At 38.1% G+C, this 24,163-nt stretch overlaps 1 protein-coding gene across 1 annotated transcript in view; it reads right to left on the reverse strand.

The window, feature by feature from the left end:
- LUZP2 (leucine zipper protein 2) overlaps positions 1 to 18,923 on the reverse strand; it is a 480,236-nt gene extending 461,313 nt beyond the window's left edge. Inside the window, exon 1 of the mRNA XM_063438820.1 lies at positions 18,597 to 18,923. Coding sequence (XP_063294890.1) covers positions 18,597 to 18,658 — 62 coding nt within the window. The 5' untranslated portion in view covers positions 18,659 to 18,923. The remainder of the gene's footprint in view (positions 1 to 18,596) is intronic.
- Positions 18,924 to 24,163: the final 5,240 nt, after the last annotated feature.

Raw genomic sequence — 24,163 nt, forward strand, 5'->3', positions numbered from 1 at the left:
ACTGGCGAGGTAAAATATACATTATTAATATTCAGGAAGAAGAAATCTCAATGCTTCTTTGGAGTTATAAGTATTATGTTTCCAGTCTTTTTGTTACTATTTTTTTTAGCTCAAATCTGGTAACAGGGATTTATGGCAGAATGAACTTAAAGGGACACTATAGGCACCAAAACAACTTTCATTTTAGCTGCAGTTTCACTGCTCAATTCTCTGCCATTTAAGAGGTAAATCACGTTGTTTATACAGCCCTAGTCACACCCCTCTGCATGTGACTTGCACAGCCTTCCTAAACATTTCCTGAAAAATAACCTAGATGTTTTAAGTTCCTGTATTGCACAGTCTGTTTCAGTTTGCATTTCTTATCTCCTGCTCTCTCAATAGCCTCATAGATCTCACAGGAGCCTCCTGGGTGTGCTTAACGTCACTCTACAGCTGCAGTTAGCCAGGAAGAACTTTCCCACATATCTGATGTCAACCCAAACTGGGATGGTTCACAAAATCTCATCAAATCGACGGAGGCACCATCATTCCTTAATGGGAATCTCTGTATCAATTACAGATGCAACCAGACAGCTTACTTCACATGCTTGGGATCATAATAACCTAGCCCCTTTGTCCCAAGAGGAGGAGTGGAGGGTGGAGGGTCATTGGGGAACCTGACTAGCAATGGGGCTGGAGCTGTACTGTATACAATTTTGCTTGTTTTTCATAATTTCTTATCTCTTGTGGATATCTGGTGAGACTGTCTCTCCCTCACCCCTCCCACCCTCCCCCGCCTATTCTGTTGATTATAGAAGTGCTATAATACATACCATTATTCTTTTTTTATTAGTCAATAGAGCTTATTAACATAATCCTCTCCTGACTCATAACTATCAGCATCGGTTACTCTTGATAAAACCCATGGCGAATGTAACTGTGTATGAACAGCATATGACACTCATACTATTCCTGAAAAAATCACCCACTATAAAAAATAAAAATAAACAATAAATACAAGTTTGAAGAACACTGAATGTCATTAGTAGAAGTTAATGTCTTTTTGAAAAGCAGATCATTTTAAACTAGATTAATTGCGTGCAGTGAAGACATCAGAAAAAAGAAAGATAAAGGCTTGCAGTGGGCATAATCTGAGCCTGCAAACTCACAAAATAAATCAATCAATAAATAAAAAAATGGAAAGCTCATTAACATAAATAAAAAATACAACAAAATAAATGATCCAAGCAGACACTTCAAATACGTACCGTGGGTCAGTGCTGCTTATATTTATTTTAAGTCATATCTTTAATGAATCTATCTCTGTTTTAACTGACATGTTGAGTTTAAGAATCCAGTGTCACATTAATGGTGACATTATCTGTGAAATGATTCCCTGTAATCAACAGATAATTATATCTGGATTAAATCCATGCAGCCTGGGGACCCTAGTTACAGGTAAAACTAGTAAATATCTGCCCGAGATTAGTGGGAGTTACTTTAACACACATTAAGATACCATAAGTTTAATGCTAAAATAGTCTTCAACCCTGAACTACAACTCACTCTAATCTCAGGCATTACTGGATGGATGGATGTCCCTATGATCTAGTATAGATGCTTCATGAATTGGTCATGAAATGTCATCTCCTCTTCGTGTCACAAGTATAGACAAACACAATGTGCTTAAGCTAACAGCACACAAACAATTTTTCATGTCACAAACAATCATCTTTCATGTCTTTATTGAACACATCCTACGTCCTAGTAAACATTCATAGTGCTGTGAAAAAAGTGAACACTTGGATTGAATAGCTAGTTAATCCTTCTTGGGCAGCAATAGCCTCAACAAAGCATATACGTAGACCTCTCATCCTTACAGAATTGCTTTAACTCAGCTATATTCGGGAGACACCATCATTGTATAGATTATCCTATTTAAAGAAGATTCACCCAGCTAAGACTTATTTAAATTGTATTTGGACTTTCTCTTTTATTTGGACTATTTTATTTTATTGTATTTATTTGATTCTCCATTTTTATTGGTTTGTTTGGCGCAGCTTTTATTTTTATTTTATCTCATTATATTCGTAAGATGTCTGGTGTGAACAGCTTTCTTGAGCTCTTTCCACTGCATCTCTGGGATTAAGGTCTGGGCTCTGACTGGGCCACTCTAAAAGATATCTTTTCTTTTTTTTAAGTCATTCTGTAGTGAATTTACTTCAATGTTTAGGATCATTGTCTTCCTGCATCAACCCACTTCTACTGAGCTTCATCTGGCACACAGCCACCCTGATATTATCCTGTAGTTTATCTTGTCGACCGTAAGGAGATTTATTTTCATTTCAATGATGGCAAGTGGTCCAAGCCCTGAAGCAGCAAAGGAGTCCCAAATCAGGATGCTTCCTTCACCGTACTTATGGTAGACTCGTGAACAGAGATGTTAACTAATTCAAATGATTTTTTTTAAGTCTTAAGCTGTCACTATAAGGGTCTTTTTTTTTTTTACGTAACAGAGAATTGTGAGGTGTGCCCTTTCAGCCATCTTGGATGGACATCCCCGGTATTAAATCTTCAGCGTGTATAATCAATTTTCTAACAATTCAAGGATGAATAAGCTAGTTGGTCTTCTAAGAGCTCTTTTTAAAAAAAAAATATATGGTTTACATGAACAGATGCTTTATGTAAATAGCAAACTCAAAATGTGTGAGTGCTTTTTAGAAGTCAAAGTCAAACCCACACCTCCAACCTCGTTTCATTAATTGGGCACCAGGTTTGCCAATTTCCAACTCTAATAAACTTTTGTTGAAGTCATAAGCGTAGGGTTTCAAATACTTTTTTCAAGGATTACTGTGATTTTATGAATGATATATTCTATATGTACAAGAACATATACAATATAATGCTGTGTATTAATTTGTGAATATCAAACCAGATTTAAGACAAATTTAAATGCATAAAGTTTAGATACGTTTCCTTGCCACTGTATGCATTTCTTTATATATATGGGAGTCTGAGTGTTCTGTGCAGTATCATGGCTGTCCCTAGAACTGCACTCCTCTGGACAGTAATCTCTGATGTCCCACCAACCTCTGAGGAATAAATATACCACCCAGGAGAGGTGAGAAAAAAATATATATATTTTAGATAGATAGATACATATTTTCTCACCCTTCCAGGGGGTATTTTCTTTTAGTGTATCCCTTATTCTAGTGCACTCTACCAGAGTCCTGGAAGTTTGAGGGTTCTCCTCCTCTGGATAGAGATCTCGGATGTCACACCTGGAATCTTTTGAAGCCACTTTTTCAACTTGGGGTTTACAGTCCCATATGCTCCTTTCATAACTTGGATTACTAGTGTTCTCATATTCCACATCCACCCACTTCCCTTTTTCTGCAGAAGCTCCACTCCATATCCCATGTGTTCCCTTCTCATTTTTTCTCCTCCTTTCCCCTTATTCTCTTTCTTGATAACCACCCCCTACTTTATATATATATCCTAAGTTTTCTTCTCCTTCCCTCTTTCCTAATAGACCTCACCCTGGTTCTCTGTAATGCCACACTTAGTCTATATTTCCAGAAGATACCCAGGCATGCTGGACCAGGCTATGATCATCTATAATTTCAAACTTTTTAGATTTTCCAGGGTCAATGCTACATAAACCTTAACCCAATACAACTTCCTAATTTGGGTTGATACTTCTATAGAGATCAAGTTATTTATTGGTGTATTGTACAAAATTGTATATCATCAAACAAGCATAAATTGATCCGTATATGTCTCACACTATATGTACTTCACACTCTGTCTGTCTTAATACAATTACATTGATTAAAAAAAAAATGATAAAAAATAAAAAACGTTATAATGATATTAGTTTAGGCAATAGATAAAACAGAAAGAAGAAACATTCCAGGTGGCATGCTGATATCTATGATAATTATCGAAGGCATATATGTAGCTTTAGCTCCACACAAAAACTAGTCTGTTTCAAGGGCATTATCTTCCTAAAGCTTCTGACATTTGAAACCTTTCACGTTCTCCTGCAGTTGGTTGCACACCATGGACTGTTAAATACTACAAATATAATGGCCCACTGAAAAAAAGAAAAGAAAGAAGCAGATTAAGCTTTAATCCCTTATCTGTAAAACTCATGTTGTGTTTGTAAAGGTGTTTTTAATGTGCAGGTTTGCTGACCATCCACAATTTAAACAAAAAACAAAAAAAAAACAGGCAATATCTGTGAAAAGTTTAGTATAAGGGAAAACTGTCACCTAAAAACATTCACCAAATGGGAATTATAGAGAATTGACAGGGGAATTACAAATCCTCAGCAGAATTTTAGCTGCTTTTAGGCTCTCCATTGCCCTCTGTTGGTGGAATATGAAAAATGCATTGATTTGTATAATTACAATATGCAAATTAGGAAAGTGCAAACAAATAACAAGTTGCATCTATATATCTCTGTATTCCCATAGTTTGTAAAGTTGTAATTATGTTATATATGTGAGGTATTATTATTTTTATTGTTGATCACATTATGTATGTATGTATGTTTATATTTTATGGTTTTCACCACATGCTTAACGACAAGTTGGCAAAGGCTAGTCCTAGTTCAAAAATAAAGTATTGTTAAAGTATATGTTAGTTCCATTTGGTGTGTTCTGCAGACTCCCTGAAACATAGGGTAAAGTTAAGAGAGCTTGGTCTGAACGCTGCAAGTGCTTTCATAAAAGCAGGAGCTGATCACACTCCAGGTAGAGGTGTAGATATTTATTGTTTATAAGGAGGGCTGCAGAGGAATAGGCAGAGGGGATGATATCTGTCTGAAAGAAGAGAGGTGCAGCCTGGTCGGATGGAAGGGTTCCAGAGAGACCCCAGTCAAGTTTGGAGACTGGGTCTGAAGCATTCCAGGGTTCCAGAAAGAGGTTAGGAAGCAAATTGAGTGGAGATAGTCTATCAGAGTATGGGAGCTATGTCAAAGAGTATATTTTTACCTTTAATACTAACACTTCCACATTTTCAGGTCAATAATAGATTTAAATAAAGAAAAGAAAATAATGAGTTGAATAAACAATTAATCTTCTTTAATACAGTGAAAACCTAAAAGTTGCGTTAAAGCCCCAAGGAATCTGTAAAGAATTTGCTCTAGCCAACTCTACAATCAGAAGGTTGACAATTTACTTCACTAATCGACCCTTCAGGAAATAAATAACTTCCTCTCTGGGGTCCAGCTACTACACTTGTCCTCCACGCAGTGTAATTTCGTAGATGGCCCAATGTCAGAAGATGAATAATTAGCATAATTAAAGACATTCCATCAGGACATGGACAGCTTTGACAGCCTCAATTAGATTTTCTTTGGGGCGGTCCTCCACAAATTAAAATTTTCTCCTCAGTTTCAACAGCTATAAAATGACTATATTGCAATCCCACTGCTAGAATTTTTATTGCAGGGTTCTTCTTTGCGATTTCAAATGTTAAATGGTTTTCCATGTCCTGCCTGTTATGTGTCATGGCTTTGGAACCATTGACTGTAATTATCCATGCATAAGCTGACATTGATGGAGTTAAATTAGGAGATAAAGAATGTAAACTGAAACTCTTTGCATATGACTGACTCAAACACATATTACTTTACCTAATGTTCATTTTACAAATTAAACCTTTTACTATGTTGCTTTAATATGACAATTGAAAGTGTACTTTCCTCTTCTTCCATATCCCTACATTTTTCCCATTGGCCTCCACTTCATTTCTCTCTAATGTTATTAGATGTTAAATTCTGTCACTCTATGGTTTTGTTCCTCTGTTTTTCTGACTACTTACTGGGCTGAATTTATGGAAGCTGGTATACTAACTTATACCAGCATGTTGTTGTTGTTTTATGGGCATTTTATGTTTCCTGTGCAATTTTGTTGTTTGTTTTTTTTCAACAACAAAAGACTATTTGATAAAATGAAAGTTGCTCTATTTAATATTTGCCATTTCTGTGAGTGAGTGAGCGAGTGCACAACAGTCTGCATGTGTGGAACAACTGACCCTTGGCAAGCTACACTAGGATTTTGTCTTTTTTTTGTTTTGATATCACGTCTGAAATGCAAACTGAAGAGCACTTCAATTCTCTTGCCATTCGGTGCCTGAATATAAATCCTGCAAAATAACCTACAATAAATAGCTTTAGGTCGACGGGTAAACTATGTACAGTGTAATTACTGTACGCACATTTCTTTTAAAGCTCCACATAACATTTAATACTTGCTAATTTCCAGGATTAACTGTGCTAGCAACAGGGTATTCCATGCTGGCATAACGTTTATATAGTCCGGCCTGCAAAAATAGCAAAATAATGTAATTGGTTCTTATGGAATAAAAACCACGAGTGAGGCAAATTGTAATCTTCAAAAAACAATAGAGAGTTTGAATTAAAGTATTATTACGTTCTGGCCTACTAGAAGCCGTTAATGTGAATTAGACAACTGTTACAACACCAGGCAATTGCACAGAGAAGAACAGGGTAAAAAAAAAAAATAATGTTCTAACAGGCAAAGACATTTATAGAAATACTACTTCACTTTCTGCTTTCTATTTGCTTGTTACGCAGACAGGACATTGTTGCTATTTTATAGCATTTTGTCTGAATGACAGACAATTGTGTCTTAAAACATTAAAAATAAAAGATCTGGAGTGCCAAAGGTTGCCTATGCCTGATTTATAGAATGACCAATTATAGTACACTTCTTTATAAAATCATATCAATTAAACTGTTAATAGCTCCCGACTGATTCCTCTTCTGCAACTGTCACTAGTCTAATACTATCCTTACCTTTTGTGTCATTTTACCCCACTCCCTCTAGCATGTAAGCCCATTGAGCAGGGCCCTCAACCCTCTGTTCCTGTGTGTCCAACTTGTCTGGTTACAACTACATGTCTGTCCGTCCACCCATTGTAAAGCGCTGCGGAATTTGACGGCGCTATTTAATACCATAATAATAATAATAATAATAATAATAATAATAATAGTAAAGCATGTATACTATTTTTTATAATATATTTAATATGATTTGCAATAAATAATTACATGGAAGAATCTCTAAGCACCAAAACAAGTTAGATTTGTATGACAACATATGTATCACAGCAAATGTTCATATTACAACTTTGTCTCAATTAAAATATGACAATTTTGTTGCAATTGTGTGAAAATCTATGCTTGCACAAGGGTTGCGCTAGGGTTGTGCTAGCTGTACCAAGGCATGTCCTAATGAGGCCATCACCTTTCACACTGTTCCCCATTTAGGTACCAAAATATGTGACAATTTGAAAAAGCTTATTATCTATTTTAGGGTGAATTTAATATCTTTTTCCTGTAAATAATGTCCATCACAACGTAAAATGTGTTTGTTTAATTTTTAAAGTTTGACTTATAATTGTTCTGTTGGTAGCTTTAAAAATAGTTTCACTACACTTTACATTGTTTACAGATTACCATTATGATGATTTTGTTTTCAAATAATATTCATTCATTTCCATGTGATGCAATACTGCTAGAAAAACGTTCCAAATGATTTATCTACAGAAGTTACCATTGAAGCCAATGTTTTTTTTTTTTTATAGAATGTTTTTCTAACAGTATTGAATCATTTGGAAAGCTTATAAATCGAGGCCTTAGCCAGAAGACGATTATTGCCTAAATGGATAATCCAATTTCATCACTATCATCCATGTAGCTATATATTGATATGTTAGTTTGAATATAAAAGCATAGCAATAAAGCAATGTCTTTTGTTTAGCTCTCAGAAACTGTTTACAATGAACAAAGAAAGACGTTTGCGTTCAAAGTTAGTGTTTTGGTAGGGCAAGGTAACTGGTCTTCATGTGCACTGAAAGATTATGTGAACACTCTATCTCCCATCTGCTTTTTTATTTTACTTAGCACTCTGTGCAGGTGCTATAACAGTTTAATTATGTCCAAACCAATATATTTTTTTATGGTAATTGCATTCATTTTAATGAGATTTTAAAAGAGTTGTTACAGTAGCTGGCAATAAATTGTATTTTAATGAGCGTTCCCCATAGAGATGCATTGACTCAATGCACCTCTATGAGGAAATGCTGATTGGCGCAGCACAGTGGTTTGCTGATAATGCGCAACAGCCTTCCAATGTTTTCCTATGGGAAAGCATTGGATTGGCTGAGACCATTAAGACTGATGATCTCAGCCATAGAGGCGGAGTCAGTTGTGGCATGAACGGCACAGTGTGACAAAAGAGATGAGTAAATTCCCCTTTTCAGGGTGATCGGAGATGTAGAGCTACATCATTGCATCCTTACTAGATAAATAATTTTATATTATTAAACAAAAACATGGACGGTGTCTAGAACTGGTCAACTCCAAGTTGAGCTCTGTGGCCAAATATCCATTTTAAAAAGCAATAAGGAACTGCACTCAATTCCATCACTCTGAGCCAGGGTGCAACCAAACCAGGACCAAGCACAAGGTCCTAATAACAATAAGCACAAGATACAAAATGGTTTAGGCACTCCAGGGTTCAGAAGTGGCACATTTATTGAAGCCCAATGTAACAAAGAAATTGTTTACACATCGGGCTTCAATAAATTTGCCATTTCTGAACCTTGGAGCGCCTAAACCATTTGGTATGTTATGCCAAATATCCATTGATGTTATTCTGAATTCACTCCAGTTCCAGAGTTCTGGAACTTTATATAATGTAACAATCATATGTTAAATAATATGGACCTGGATCTTCAAACAGTTTCTTAGGAAATCAGTCCCTACTTACTGACTGACAAAATGTTATTTTAGATATATCACATTTACGTGAAAACCAAGTAACTGATTCACCTCCATGTTAGATAACAATCCTTCTAAAAATATTGGTGATAAAACGTAGAGATTATGTGGTATCCTCTTTCCATCAATATTTCAGGGACTGTCTAAAATATTAGCATGGAACCAGAAATATAATTATTGTTACAATACTTGTGTAATGAAAAAAATAAATAAGAAGGACCAATAATACCCTGTTATGGGATATTTATCAGGAACCTGATAGCATTTTTGGAAATGCAACTTCCTATACATTCCACCAGAATGTAAAAATAATATCTGAATTTGTGCATACAGATTTTATTCAGTAATTGCAACTTCGCTAAGTAACTAAAGCATACAAGGTATCGAAAGCTGCTTTTTCTGCCTGAAAGTGATCCTTGAAGTGCACTTTGTGTTCTCAGAGTCATTCTTCTCACATTACTCATCTTGGAAAAACAACGCTTACTTTGCAGGATAGGAGAAAAGGGTTACCAGAGATGCAGAGTGACAGAGGGGAGCCCTAATTTGCTAGAAGCCACAGACTACAATTTATTTTGCATTACTCTACAATACAAAGCAATTGTTAATACATATATACATGTTGCTAGGAGGGAAGGGATTAAAAATATTTACAAAACATTTATGTCAATCATTTATATTTTTTTTTATCACGAAATTCAACAAGGAAAGCAAACTTTCAAACGTTAGATAGTAAATACATATTTGTACACAGAGTGATGTTTGATTGTAGAACTATTTTTCAAAAGGTCATACAATCAAAGTTTTGTTGCATTAGATGAAAGATATCTTTGGACAAGAGGAGCAAACCCTGTGATTTAACAACTTCTTTGCAGCCTTACTATAAAATGATGCTATCGGACTACAGTATTTGTCTGTTCTATAAATATTTGTCAGTTCTTAAATCATCATTTGACTAGTGGCTCTAGAGGTTACACTGGTGATGTGGACACTTATAGATCACCTTGAGATATCAGAACAGCTCAACAACTGTGCAATTAATATTTATCCTTTTTCCGAGTGGTCTGATTTCTGTACTTTTGCTGTGCATCGCATGGACAAGCCAGACCGAACAAGTTAAAAAAAAATTGATACAGAATTTTGATATATCATACTTTACATCCTATGACAAAACAAGACAGCTGCGCCTTTGGGGCATACATATATTTTTATTGCAGGGTGGTAAATTTATCTCGTGAAAGATGATGCCTCTTAAGCTTGCTGTCATACAAATAAATCAAGAGTGGTAACCTCAACTTGTACAGAATATATGCATAGAAATAGACATGTGCAGAGGGACAGAGGCAGAGTTTCGATATAATTGTCACAGTGGGAAGATATATGGATTTGTTTGCATTTTGTTGTTTTTTTTTTTCTCTTTTAACTAGATGTGAGAACTGCTAGGGTTTGACCAAAATTCTCAAGATATGTTTCCTGATTTTAAGAATTGTCACTATCCAGCTTAAAGGAACACTCCACGCACCATATCCACTGCAGCCTGCTATAATGGTTATGGTGCCAGGAGTGCCGTTGATAAGTAGTCAAATCAATGAAGAAGGGTTTGACAACTGAGCTGGGTCCTGCCAGAATAACTTATATTGAAAACTCCTCCCAACAATGTTCCTATAATTTGATTAATCTTGAACAAAATCTTGAACTCAATCTTGAACAAAATTCCATATATGAACCGGCCCAACTTAATCTCCAACAAACAGGTATTGAGTGTAAAAAGCAGTTCTGGCCCGGGGGCGGAGCCTGACTGCCAAACGGAGCAGACATAAGAGCTCCTGCATAAGCTACCAGGGGCCCGGGGACATTCCCAACCCTAACGACTCTACAAGCACAGCCTAGCATTAATCTTGCAGAGGAGGCTTCTGTGATTCGGGAGACACCTCACTCAAGTGTCCCCGCAACTGACTGCCCAAATCGAGGCCTTGAGGCCTACACAGGAGGGAGCTTGGAAGAGGCAGACACTCTCCCGGCTCCCCTGCTGGCTTCTAAGCAACAGAATCGTGCATTACCCCTCCCCTTTGGACCGGCTGGGGTTATCCCGGTCCCTATTGGGTTGCTTCACGCAGTTTCTGGCACACAGGGGGAAGACCCACAAGCTACAGAATACCTCAAGATGGCGGACAGGCCTACTACAGTGACCCAGGCATCCAAGGCCCCACTGGACCCCACCAGCTGCTCCCTGCTGGCACTAGACGCACTATTTGCCATCTTCTGGGCACGGCTGAAGGAACGATCGTCAGCCTCTGCTGGTCTGCCTCTGGAGACGGGCCACCTAAACGCACATGGGCCCCCTCCGAGTGAAGCTACCCGCTATGCGCGGGTCCCTGCCATCAAGCGACCCCCCAGAATGAGTGCTATACAAGGAAAGAACCCACCTAATCACCCACATTGGAGAAAGCCACTATCACTGTCTCAGGGACAGCCTACATTCTCGATCCGGTGCCGCATTCCGGTGAGGCACCCCAGGAGAGGCCACACTGCTGGGAAGGTGTCCCGCCACCAGAGGGCTCCAACCCAGCGCCGCCTGCCGCCTGCTGCAAATCCCGACAGAGCAACACACGCTGATCCTCAGGGTCGACTGCATCCCAAAGGCTGGAGGGACCCAAGATCGAGCCCAGCATGCAGCAAGCCGAGGAACTTGGAGGTCCAGAGTGTTGGCCTGTCTTGCAGCCCAGGGCAGACGGAGTGCTGAAATGAGGGACTTGGGACTGTGCTGCCATACTCACCAGGTGTCCGTCATGGGCTAAACAACTGGCCTTCCAATTAATTACATGCCTAGAGTAGAGTAAAATGCCTAGCATCAATTTATTATCTTGTTTATTCGCCTGTAATCATACTCTGTAAGCCCTCACTACCACTGTACAGGCTGAAACCCCAGACAAGTGCCTAGAGAGACATACTAAATTTGCATAATGCCTTGAGCTGTTACTCAGCCTGTACTTGTTTCTCTCATCACAAGTGTACCCAAGGCCATTAATGTGTTAACTGCTAATAACCCTTGTGTGTCACAACATCTAAGATGTCTATACCCTGCCTGAGACTACCTATTAATGTTACTTACCTCAATCTAGACAGCATATCTAGGTGTAAGAATGTTTTCTTGCCCATAGCCTGCTACTACTCGTATGCTTGTTTACATACTCAGTACTTAGGGTACCCATGTCAGTTAATATAGCCTGATTACTAAGCCATAGAGTCTCACCTACCTACTGACATTTATCACTATGTTATTGTTACTTGCTTGTCATTATACTATAAAATGTGCAACCCCTAGCTTAATAGAGCTGTTGTGGCATATGAAGCTTGACTGTTAACACTTGCACAATAAAAATAAAGATTTATAAAAAAAAAAAAAAAAAAAGGCACTTCTGGTCCAACGTTCTGAGATGAATCAATAGCTATCGATATTCCATTAGTTTAAATGGTAATAGCTTGACACTGATAACTTTGCCCTGACAATTCTCTTCAGAAGGGACTCTAATTGTAATTTATAGCACGTGGAAGTGTAATCAGGGGATGGGTAAACCTTTCACACCTTTCGCTGTCAAATGGAAGACAACATGTTGCACATAACAGTGGAACGTAGCCTCTTCCTTACTAAGAATGTTATGATATAAATGATATTCGTTATATATTATGTTGCAGGGCAAAGACATGCAAACCGAATTTAGCTCATAAAGTCCAACTTACATTTCACTTTGCTCTAGCACTGCCAATCAAACCAAGAAGAAGAGTATTTCTCTACCAGGGTTCCATTGTCTGTCTCTCTGTGTATATGCAGAGAGGTTGTAAATAACAGTCCTCTCCAACCTTCAACACTACAATGTTTGTAATCAAACTTTAGGGTTCTATTCAGCAACCAGGGGAGAGGAGAATGGAGGAGGGAAAAACAGCTCTAAGGCACAAAGACATTACATGGATTTTTTGCAGGCTGTGAATGAAGCTCACTATGCCCTGCACAGTACATATATTTGGTGTAACTGTATATTATATCTGGACAATATACCCACATACATATTTTATTTAGAAAAATGTTAATGGCATTTTTTGGGAATCTATATTCTCAGAAATACCACCAGTTACTTTACGAATAGAAGAGCATTTTACCATTTTCATTCATCTATCTTGATACATCTAACTATATATGAAAAAAAATTCTGCGTTCATACTTAGAGTTCCGAGTCTTTAAGCTATATTGCACTGTAAACGATACTGTATATTCTTTACAACCTTTTAAGCTTCCAATATTTTCTGTAAAGTGCTATTTGATCAATGGAAAATTCTAATTGGGTAAGTTAATTCATATTTTTGTTGGTATCTCTGACCAGCAATCTAAACGAATAGCTATGTTATTCTACATATACTTTATATGTATATGCCCTCGTCTCCCCTTGTATTAAATTGACAAATTTTGCATTGTCTAATATTGTACTGTGTCTTTTAACATGTGACATTATACCCATTTACAGCGCTGTGGAATGTGATAGCACTTTATAAATATAGTATAATAATAATAGTAAGTATATGCTCTCCATGCATCTCAAGTTTCAAATAAATTGTATTCAAATTGTCTTCAAACTAAAAAGAACTTGCCAGTGAATGGGGTTACTGTTACTAAGCAGGTGGTATTTGAAACACATTGTGTAAAATATAATGTTATTGTAATATTAGGTATTATCTGTGTGTTTATATGATTAGAAAATGTCGCACTCTTTAAATTGCCGTGCATAACTGCCTAGATAATGCTAGTTTTTAAACAGTTTTTTTTTAAATCTTCTACAATGAGATAGACAACCTATTTGCATTTAAAGTATTTTTTTCTGTAAAAAAAACAATTATAAAAAAATTAAAGAAACAATATTTGTATTCATTTTGAAAATCAACCATTTATTCACTCTAAGTGTAGAAATATAAAAGGTTCCTTCTGGAATACAGCGAGATTACATCCATATACAATATAATAAAAAATAAAATGTCCCACAAATCACTGCTTCTGTAACATAATTGCTATAGCAACAGGAAAACATCTTTCATTATTTAAACTTCTTCAATTTATATTCAGGAATATGTGACAAGTGAAAGCCAGCAGACAGTGCGAGAAAAAATAGGGATATCATATATTCTCATTTAAGACCATGATACTTTATTGGCAATAATTATTATAGTATTGCTGTTTTTTACCTATAATCTATTCATCAACAGACCTTTTTTTAATTATTATTTTGTTTTGCTTAAGAATATGATATTTGAATTGTGCTTTTTAAATCATTTTAGAATTTGTCACGTAAACAATCCGCTTAGGTTCAATGCACATCAACTACCATAATGCACATTTAGACAGTAGAAAGGAAATAATAGATTTAATTTTTTTTATGAGCGTGAATGGTTCATGGCTGTGGTGAAAGTATTAAGCAGAGGTCAGAAATAAGCATTAAATTTAACACCAGGGAATCAAGCCATGCGTTTGTGTTCAAATATTTAAAAAAAAGAAAATTCCTTACTGTTATTATGATTATTATTATAGAAGATACTAAACCTTTCACAGCTCTCTTAACCCCTTAAGGACCAAACTTCTGGAATAAAAGGGAATCATGACATGTCACACATGTCATGTGTCCTTAAGGGGTTAAACTATATCAGACGGCAGAGCACTTTAGGACACCGTGTCTAAGAGTGTGTTTGATAGATCAGAGAATCTACAAATATACAAAAATAAGCCCTGCGCTCAGACTCCCACTTCACCTGAGGGGGCAGCAATGACTATAGTACACATCAGCCACAAAATATACAATAAAAACCAAAGACAAAAATTTACTTGCGCGCTATACTAAATCCCTCTGCACATTGAAATAACTGGAGGTTTTTAGTATTAGTACATATAATGGCTGATGCTAAACATCTCCAGTTATTTAAATGAGCATAGGGATTGTGGATAGTGCGCAAGTAACATGAGACAAGTAGGTGGTGAGCCAAAAGTCAAACCAATAGGTAAAGTAAATTGATTCAAACTTAAAGCGTTAAGGAATTCTGTATATTTTTTATCATTTAATAATTTCAATGTGTCACAAAGGTATGTTGTTTTAAAGGGACATTCTAACATTTTACAATTCTGGATAAATATTGCACCCCTTATAGTAAAAAAGCTCCCCCGAAGGTCGGGTGCTCACAAATAAAATATGTTAAAAAAGCCACTTTCAGTCTCTCTGAACTCCCCAGCAGTGTCCGACATCGCTGGATATTCCAAGCATCAATAACTCTACAGCTGATTGAATTCCACTTACAGCTATTTAAAGGGCCAGTTGGACACCATAACAACTCAGTGATAATTAACTTGTTATAGTCCCAGGAGGTCCATGGTGCCGACTCACCTTAAGTGGTTAAACTTGAAAAGAAAATTACCTTTTTCAAGCCAGTAAAGGGGTGTCACTGATTGGTTGGATGAGAGTGTCATTTGACCGCTCTCAGCCAATTAGAAGTTCCATTGCCTGATTCTGCAAGAGTCTTCTGGTTTCCCAATATTGAGAATATGGAAGGACACAAAGGCAGGGAGATTTGGCTCTGGAATGCAGACTTTTCAAATCCCTTAGGGTGACCCAGTGCCAAAAACCTCCATGCACAATAACAACTTAATTTTGATGAAGTTGTTATGGTGCCTGGAGTGTTCCTTTAAGTCTCTCTGGTTTTACTCAAAGTGGCTTGTTAAAACAGGTTACTACGCTCCACCCTAAGCTCACACCACTGCAGGAGAAATCAATATGAGGATGTTCAGTTTTATATGACTGAAATTACCATTCAACAAAATTGCCAAATCAATTCAGGCATCTTAACATAAGGGTTACATTTTTTTTAATTATTTCGTGATTATAGAGAGCACCCTGCACCCACATTCAGCTATCAGAGTGGAATATAACAGCAGGGATTTGTAAAAGTCACTTTGGTTGTAAGACAGACCCCCGGAGCTTTCAATCAGGTGGCCAAAATTCCATCTTCAGACTGTCTGCCCATACAGAGAGCTAAGCCATGGCTCCATGCATGCACGGTTGGCAACACTTTCAATCTCCCCACACACTAAGTTCACAGATCGGTGAACTGGGCTGTTTATAAACTGATAGCAGCTATGTGTTCATAAAGCAGTTACGTTCATCCTGTGTGATGAGTGGAAATACTATTGGAGAATATCCAACTTTTTCCATAAATCCCTACTAGACAGGAATCTTCATGAAGAGATCAGAAAACATCGATCAGAATGAGAGGCTTTCAGCACTATGGACAGTGACCTATCATTTGTACATTGTGCCAAATTAGTCCCAAATGTATAGTTTTAGTTTTACGTTCGATCATCCGATTTTAAGAAGCAATACATTTTGGGAGGGGTAACTACAACTTTATCACACTTGGACAATTCATTAAATAAATCAACACTCCCAGCGGGTGGAGCGGGGCTGCAGCAAAGAACTGTCTCGATGGATTTGTGGTAGGTTAACCGTTAATTTACTGGAATGGGCCCTGGAGACTCTAGTGTAAATAAATGTACTTCTATCACTTTAATGTTCCTTTAGCTTATTTTATCAAGCTTGCTGAGCTGATGATCCACAGACTAAAGGGACATCCAAGCACCAACACAACGTTACGTTTGACAAGTTCTGGATTAAATAAGTAGTTGTAATTTCTATATGTCTAACTTTATACAATCTTTACAAAAAATAGAGAAATGTTTTGCTGTATCCAAAATCTTAACTCTGCCATGTCTGTTGTACCTTCCCATTTTAAAATATTTCTTTATTTTTGGTTATACCACTTGCATAAATCTCCTGTACCCTCCTAGACTGCAAAGTCCCATAAATCAATAGGTAGCATAGCCCTTAAGGAGAGAGCTGATAACCGAGCTACAAATCCATGAAACACCTTTTCTGAGCAGGACGGAGCCTGTCCCATTGAAATCTGTTTGTCAATGTTTACTGTACTGGGTTAAATATGCTAAGCAGCTCATACTCCATGGACCTAAATCTGAAGTTCTCAATTGGCCAAGGTATTTGCTGAGTGGACACAGCTTGCTATGTAAAGGTGTGTGGCTTTGCACACATGGAAGAAGCTTTAAAATTAAGAATGTATATATTTTATGTTCTATTAGTTGATTTTGCATATGTTTACTGTATAACAATAGCATGCATTAAACAATACAATTCCAAACTGGAATTCACCTCTAAAAAAAGACTGAACCAATAGATTCAACCGGATCCATGCAGCCATGTGGTCCACTTGACACTTAGTGGTAGATTGCATTTTGATTACCAGAAGAAGGCCATGCGATGGATCACGTCCTCTTTAATAAAAAGTAACTGTATAGCATTTCATTTACATTTCCATATTTCATTGATATGACCCATATTATTAGTTTCAGGCACTTGTAAACTTTATAACCTATTTTTTTAACATTGCCACAAGAATTATACAACAGGATAAGGAACTGCATGACATTGACTCATTTCAGATAAAAAGCATCAACTTGTAACCCGTTAGCAAGTTTTCCCAGGGTTTATCACAAACGTTGTATATGGTACACATGGCACACAATGAACAGTTGTTTGAGTAGATAATTGTCTGCAATATGTATTTAGCATAGAGTCATTATTTACATTTCACCAGATGACTTTGACTTAATATGTATAGTTGGTCTTTTTGACTTTCTCAGTGTCTCTGCATTTGCCTTCCTATCTATAAAACGTCTTGCCACCGGTTTACAAACTAGATTGTGTCATTGCATCTCACTGAAGCCAGCTAAATGTATAATCCCAGGGCACTATATATCGACATGCAATTGTCTTAATGAGAAAACACAACATAAAACCAGAAAGTCACTGATACCTAAGGGGAATTTCTCGAGTTAAATCCCACAATCTGTCCTTCTAAATGTGATTGCAGAGAAAGGCAGCTTCCAAGGGCAATCATACAACTTCAACTGTTACTTAAAAGCAGACTAACTACTACCTGGGACCCTCTCAATATTTCACATCCAACATGAGAACAGCAGACAAAGCCGCTTTTTCAACTTTTTAGCAGACACATAGGGAGACCAAGCTACAGTAATGCATTAAATAAGCTGAATTGAAGTATTTGCACTTTATTACAACACCCACTCATGTACTAAGAAATATAAGGTAACACCATTCTTCAATTACATTCCAGCTAACATTATTATAATGTACAATTTGGGTCTGAAACATCATAATATGTTCTAACTTTAACTCAGCAGTGATATTAATGGATATATCTACAGACAGAGAGAGTGAGAGGGGATAGACAGACAGACAGATAATAGACAGACAGATCTTTAGAACTTTAAAGGTGACCCCAAATGCTACTAGTTCCCATTAAGATGGGAAAGTGGTGCAATGATACAATGTACACATTGTCAATAGTCAAACACTCAGCATTACAAGATCTGTGGATATACTGCACAGTGTTTGTTATTTAAAGATGATCATTTTATTATTAGACAAACCAACTTTATGTCTAGTTATTACTGCATCAATATACCCTCAGTATACCCCTCAGCCTTCCCCATTGTGTGCAGCCTGTCCACTCTCAAGGCTATGCAACATAGAACACAAATACAGAGATTGCTAAAACTTGCACACAGCTCAGTGGGCACAGGCTGGGTTTGTATTCCTGCAAATAACACAGTATTAGCTGAGCTGCCATGTATATTTTCACAGACATGCAGAGTGCAGAGCACAACACGCTCCCTGCTCACCTGGTGCTGATAGCCAGAGATGGCACAAGGAACAGCAAGTGGCAAGCACAGATTAATTTCATACTGCAGTTCCTCTGGTCTGTGCTGGTGAGTATTTATTCCTCCCACCGTCTCCTGTTCTGATATTGCAAAGAGGAAGAAAAAAAAGAAAAGAAAAAAAAAAAAAGAAAAAATATAAAGCCTTCCTCAAAGCAGGTTTCTCCACAGATCTGGACCAATGCAGACAGACCAACAGACTGGCTAATGGAATCAACTCTGAGCTGGATCTGAGCTCCAAGTGTGATGTCACAGGCAAGACTCTGCTGCTGCAAGGCTCCTGCCTGATAGTTGTGATTATTCAACACAGTGACTCTATTCATATCCTCAGGAGCTTGTTATAACCAGCAGTTTAAGTGTCAGCCAGGGAGAAAGGGGAGTGTACACTTTGCTGAAAAAAAGGGGATCATGTGTGCTGCAATGGAATATTTATCAAAAGCCAATCCCTGGTAAAGCAGCAATCTGGCTAATTGCAATACATTACATTGCTGAGTTCAGTTAGGGCAGAAAAGGGTTAATCTTCCAATGGAATAATCATGGATGGATAGTGTGAGCATCTTGTCCTCACTGTAAACATTGCAGGTTTGAGCCACATGCTCTGTGGGTTAGATGGAGAGTTTGCACACAAAGCGTTAAGTTGCTCAGATCAATGGCTGTGTGATGGAAATGACTGAGATTGCAAGTTGTTTGGGATAGCAGTCAGCATGCTGTAAATACAATGAGTGTATAGATTGTGCTAAATGAAAGCCCCTGGTGAGCATAGACTTCAATGGTGAAAGGAAAACAGCAGCAAAATATCAGGAAATTAGACTGGCTTTTACAAAGCTTTCATTTAGCATCATTCTGCATCAGGCTTTTATTTAATGTTTTCATTCTCTCCCCTCTGAAGAGATTAATGATGAGCTCTGTGATAGCTGGTACTCTCAGGGTCTTTCTAGGATATGCTAGAACCTAGATATGGCTGGACAGGTAGGTATCCCTGGATAGGAAGGTATGGCTGCATAGATAGACTGGGCTGGATAGCTAGGTATCCCTGGGTAGGTATGGCTGGATAGGTAGATATGGCTGGATAGGAATGTATGGCTAGATAAGTAGGCATGGCTGGATAGGTGGATATGTCTGGATAGGTAGATATTTCTTGATAGGTAGGTATGGCTGGATTGGTGGGTATGGCTGTATAAGTAGGCATGGCTGGATAGGTGAATATGGCTGGATAGGTGAATATGGCTGGATAGGTAAATATGGCTGGATAGGTAGATATTGCTTGATAGGTAGGTATCCCTGGATAGGTAGGTGTGTCTGGATAGGTAGATATAGCTGGATAGGTAGCTATGGCTGAATAGGTAGGTATGGCTGGATAGGTGGGTATGGCTGGATTCTTAGGCATGGCTGGATAGGTGGATATGGCTGGATAGGTAGATATGGCTGGATAGGTAGGTATCCCTGGATAGGTAGGTATGGCTGGATAGGTAGATATGGCTGGATAGGTAGCTATGGCTGGATAGGTAGCTATGGCTGGATAGGTAGGTATGGCTGGATAGGTAGGTATGGCTGAATATGTAGATATTGCTGGATAGGTAGATATTGCTGGATAGGTAGGTATCCCTGGATAGGTAGGTGTGGCTGGATAAGTAGATATGGCTGGATAGGTAGATATGGCTAAATAGGTAGACATGGCTGGATAGGAAGGTATGGCTGGATAAGTGGATATGGCTGGATAGGTGAATATGGCTGGATAGGTAGGTATGGCTGGATAGGTAGATGTGGCTGGATAGGTAGATATGGCTGGATAGGTAGGTATGGCTGGATAGGTAGATATGGCTGGATAGATAGGTATGGCTGGATAGGTAGATATGGCTGGATAGGTGGATATGGCTGGATAGGTAGATATGGCTGGATAGGTAGGTGTGGCTGGATAGGTAGATATGGATGGACAGGTAGATATGGCTGGATACGTAGATATGGCTGGATAGGTAGGTATGGCTGGATAGGTAGATATGGCTGGATAGGTAGGTGTGGCTGGATAGGTAGATATGGCTGGATAGGTAGGTATGGCTGGATAGGTAGATATGGCTGGATAGATAGGTATGGCTGGATAGGTAGATATGGCTGGATAGGTGGATATGGCTGGATAGGTAGATATGGCTGGATAGGTAGGTGTGGCTGGATAGGTAGATATGGATGGACAGGTAGATATGGCTGGACAGGAAGATATGGCTGGATAGGTGGATATGGCTGGATAGGTAGATATGGCTGGATAGGTGGATATGGCTGGATAGGTAGATATGGCTGGATAGGTAGGTGTGGCTGGACAGGTAGATATGGCTGGATAGGTAGATATGGCTGGATAGGTAGATATGGCTGGATAGGTAGGTATGGCTGGATAGGTAGATATGGCTAGATAGGTAGATATGGCTGGACAGGTAGATAAGGCTGGACAGGTAGATATGGCTGGATAGGTAGATATGGCTGGATAGGTGGATATGGCTGGATAGGTAGATATGGCTGGATAGGTGGATATGGCTGGATAGGTAGATATGGCTGGATAGGTAGATATGGCTGGATAGGTAGGTATGGCTGGATAGGTAGATATGGCTGGATAGGTAGATATGGCTGGATAGGTAGATGTGGCTGGATAGGTAGATATGGCTGGATAGGTGGATATGGCTGGATAGGTAGATATGGCTGGATAGGTGGATATGGCTGGATAGGTGGATATGGCTGGATAGGTGGATATGGCTGGATAGGTAGATATGGCTGGATAGGTAGATATGGCTGGATAGGTAGATATGGCTGGATAGGTAGGTATGGCTGGACAGGAAGATATGGCTGGATAGGACGATATGGCTGGATAGGTAGATATGGCTGGATAGGAAAATATGGCTGGACAGGAAGATATGGCTGGATAGGTAGATATGGCTGGATAGGTAGATATGGCTGGATAGTCTCTGTCAGGGACAACAGAATTAATTATCTAGTATTTGTGCAGGTTAACCTCTAGTTTATTTTTTCCAAAATTTACATTTAACTCCTTTTCTTCTAGGAAAATTAATCTTTTTATTCTTTTTTTTTTCTAGGAAAATGCACGATTTCTTAAACAAAATAATGTAGTCAATGTAGTCTATGAAGACATTAGACAATCTACATTTGACCTCCAAAAAGTATGCATTTTTGTAGAAGCATCCCTGAATAAATAGCAATGTGGTGACCCTAAGAAGGATTTCATTAATCACTGACTCATCCAATTAAATGTGTAAACCTGCGCTAATGCCACATTACGCATTGAACATGGACCGCAAGGACTGGAGTTTTGGGTGCGGTGACCTTTTCACACAATAAAACAACCAGTTCAAGTTCAACCAGTTAAACTAATACGTATCACATTTCAAAATGTTGAACTAGGAACTAGTGTAATCCCCAATTTGACTGGTTATAAGATTAGTTGAGAACTACATATAACACACATCAGTCTTTAAAATACTTTGGAACAGGTTCCAGGACAAGTGGGGCATTATATAATCCCCCAAAAGGTCACTGGAAAAAGTATAAGCCAGTCATCATCAAGTACGAGCAAGCCACCAGCCACTGATCTATGCAATGGCCACCATTTTATTTTACAGCTTATAATAAAGGGGAAACATTTGTACTAAATAATGGATTGTCTGGCTTGTACCATTTTGGTTTTCCATGTATAAGGCAGATTAAATAGTTATTTGTTTTGCAGAAAGATAAAAGTGTTCTAGAATGCGTATAAATGTAAGATAATGTGTGCTCATAGATGGAACTCTTCCATTTGGCTGCCCGGATGTCGATAACTTGTTTTACTAAGGTAAAGCAGGTGCTACACTGGAATGTTGCTGAATGTTGAAGGACTTTATTGGTTGTTATTGGTTTCCATGGTGATTGTTTTTGCCTTGATAAATGGTCTATTCAGTAAATGTCAGTGTGCCAAAAGTTGGTCATCACAGAAAAGCAGGGGCTTGGCAAAACTAATATCACTGTATATTTCCTAAAACTCGGTGTAGATTGAAAAAACGAAATAAATGCCAGGAATTTGGGGAAATAGCCAAGAGAATTGTACATTTTGGAAAATTTTACCAAAATTGGAAAGTTCAGCTCAGCACTCTGACATTAACATTTTAATTCACATTGTTAACTTTTCACAGTTTCTGATTTAGTGAATACATCATAAAGTCAAAGTCCAGTGTAATGGGCTGGATAGGCACTTGACAGCAGATATTTTTTAGCTCCATGGTCCAGTTCTGATGTCCCCATTGAAGGGGCTTTCGACGGTGGACAGGGGTCATCATGGGGGCTCTGAGAAGTCTGAAGCTACACGGCTCCATATGCAGCAAACTGCAATGTACTGTGAATTCTGACACCATTCTATCATGGCCATCATTTTTCAGAAATTTGAGCTACATTAGCTCTTCCATGTGATAGAACCAGACCGCTAACCTTCTTTCCCCATGTGCATCAATGAGCCTTGGGTGCCCGTGACCCAGACACTGGTTCACTGGTTGTAATCCTTGCACTACTTCTGGTGGGTACTAAACAATGCACACCAGGAATACTCCACAAGAATTGCTGTTATGGTGATGCTCTGACCCAGTCATCTAGCCATCACTATTTGGCCCGTTTTAAAGCCATTCAGATCTTTTTGCTTGCCCATTTGTCCTGCTTCCAATGCATGGAATTCAATAACTGACTGTTCACTTGCTGCCTAATATATCCTGGCCACAGGTGACATTGTAACAATAGAATCAATGTTATTCACTTCACCTGTCAGTGGTTTTAATGTTGTGGCTGATCAGTATATATTTTCTTATGGTACCTTTACATTTGAATTGCTCATGTCATGGAAGTGATTGGACTCAGAATACTAAGGCAGAAATGTATTAACGCAAAACAGATGCTTTTTTTAATGCAAAGTGCTAAACATCCAGCAACATACTATCGGTTTCCATAGTGATTTCTCCATATTTAGCACTTTGCCCCAGGATAGCACCTGTTAGTGCCTTGACAAGTCTGTGCGTAAATATGTAACTTTAACGTTTAAAGAATCAAAAAGACATTCCATTAGTATGAGAGGCTGAGATTTGGCTGCAATAAATATTTTGGAAGTTACTTTAGCCAAACACCCAGTTCACGTGTTCAAAAAAAATTGCACCTACAGAAAACGCACACCTGATAAGAAGTGAGCTGATACTCTCAGCAGCATTGCATATTGGATAAGAGCTTTTGTCCAATGAATAATTCAAGGTCCATCGATTTATGGCAGGGAAACTTTATGTGCAAAATGCTCCTCATATATTCAAAAATAAACTTTTTGGTTACATTTATCATATGTATATCTGACTCTATGACCTACTATTATTAAAGGATTTCGAGACCAATAACTCTCGCCTGCACACATACTGAGAACAAGTGCTGAATTGTATTCACCATCGGCACTTTTAGGATTAAAAACGTTTTAACATCATCTAGCATTGCAGTCTGTACCTCACTGGATAAATTACAGTCAGTTAAAA

The sequence above is a fragment of the Pelobates fuscus genome, chromosome 12 (assembly GCF_036172605.1).
Source record: "Pelobates fuscus isolate aPelFus1 chromosome 12, aPelFus1.pri, whole genome shotgun sequence".
In the NCBI taxonomy this organism is placed as follows: domain Eukaryota; kingdom Metazoa; phylum Chordata; class Amphibia; order Anura; family Pelobatidae; genus Pelobates; species Pelobates fuscus.